This window comes from Atta colombica, unplaced genomic scaffold (assembly GCF_001594045.1).
Source record: "Atta colombica isolate Treedump-2 unplaced genomic scaffold, Acol1.0 scaffold52, whole genome shotgun sequence".
Lineage (NCBI taxonomy): Eukaryota > Metazoa > Arthropoda > Insecta > Hymenoptera > Formicidae > Atta > Atta colombica.
Window position 1 is genome coordinate 1,504,926 of NW_017259542.1, and position 1,429 is coordinate 1,506,354.

General features: G+C 26.6%; 1 protein-coding gene across 1 annotated transcript in view; it reads right to left on the reverse strand.

Annotated features, from left to right (window-relative positions):
• The window catches only part of LOC108691796 (dnaJ homolog subfamily C member 8), a 2,578-nt gene extending 1,890 nt beyond the window's left edge, over window positions 1–688 (reverse strand). The window contains exon 1 of the mRNA XM_018199706.1: window positions 582–688. Within this exon, the coding sequence (XP_018055195.1) occupies window positions 582–659 (78 nt within the window). The 5' untranslated portion in view covers window positions 660–688. The remainder of the gene's footprint in view (window positions 1–581) is intronic.
• Window positions 689–1,429: the final 741 nt, after the last annotated feature.

The following is a 1,429-nucleotide window of genomic DNA, read 5'->3' on the forward strand; positions in this document are numbered from 1 at the left end:
CAATATAACAAAATAAATAATATAGAATACAAGAAAAGTATAAATGTAACTAATTCTTGCAAATGGAAGTTATTAAACAATAAATCTTTTACAAGTATTTCACATTTATCTTTACATCAAGATAAAACAAGAGAAATGTACTTACAAATTGAATAAATATAAATTTTGTTAGAAAAAGATTGATAGAATATATGTTTAATTGTAAAACTAATTCTAATAATAATTCTATAAAGTATAATATAGAAAAAAATAAAACACATTTCCCACAAGGAAACCATGAGAACTTCAACATAAACTAACACAAACATATCTATTTAGGTTAGGCAAGTCTAATGTAGTTTATAGTAATAATATTACTCGCAAGACTCGACATGGTTATATACGATAATTGTAGGGCAATTAAAACACATATAGACTTTAAGAGATGACCGTTGTCATTTTATTCCCAATGTAAAGTGATACTTGTCGAAGTTATTGCTTCGAGTTTGTTTACGTGTCTGTTTAACAACAAAAGGTCGAGTATCGTTTCGCCAGTGGAAACATATATAAAACGGTGCTGAAATTAACGGGAAGTCGTGTACCTCCGAGTAAAATTCGTTAAATTCATCCTCCTTCTTGGCGGGATTTTCACTTGATAAACTGGAGTCGGTGGAGGCCATCTTACTTGTTACAAGCCTAGAATTCTCGCTGGTGCTGCCGACTGGTGGAAGACCGCGACTTTATCAGCGCAGCTGACAGTGTTACCTTATCGTGATAACTATAATTGTCTTATCAGCATATATAAAAAAAAAGATTTTTTTTAATTGATAAAATTAATCTAATTATCATTTTTAATAATTTTATCTGAGTTTTTAGTTAAAATATTAATAAAAATAAGAAACAACGTGAAAAAATGGTCTAGAAGAAATGACCAGAAATAATAAAAAAATTAATTTTTAATTAAAATTTTTTTATAATAATTCTGATTCATAGAAAATACAATAAATATTATATTTTTAACCTTCAAATCGTACATTAGTACGGATTCGCACCACGAAAATTTTCAAATTATTAACAGTTACGCATAAACAGTTTATCCCTACTACATTAAATATGCTTTTTCATTAAATTTGAGTGACACCATTAGATTTGTGAGAAAATTATACCTCAGAAAAAAGTGGTTTTAAAGAAATTTCTGTTTTAATCCTCGAGAGACTTGTAATTAAAAATGTCAAATCCCATCTGTGTACTATTAATAGATGCTCAAGGGAGGTGTATTTAAAGATTAAATATATTAAGTGCTTCTAAAGTAAAATATATAACAAACAATATTTTTAATTGATGAAAAATTAGTTGGTAAAAGAAAAATGATTTATTTAAATAAATTTTTCTTTTTTAAAAAGAATAACTTATTATTTTAGATAAATCTTTCTTTTTTATGAGACTGGTG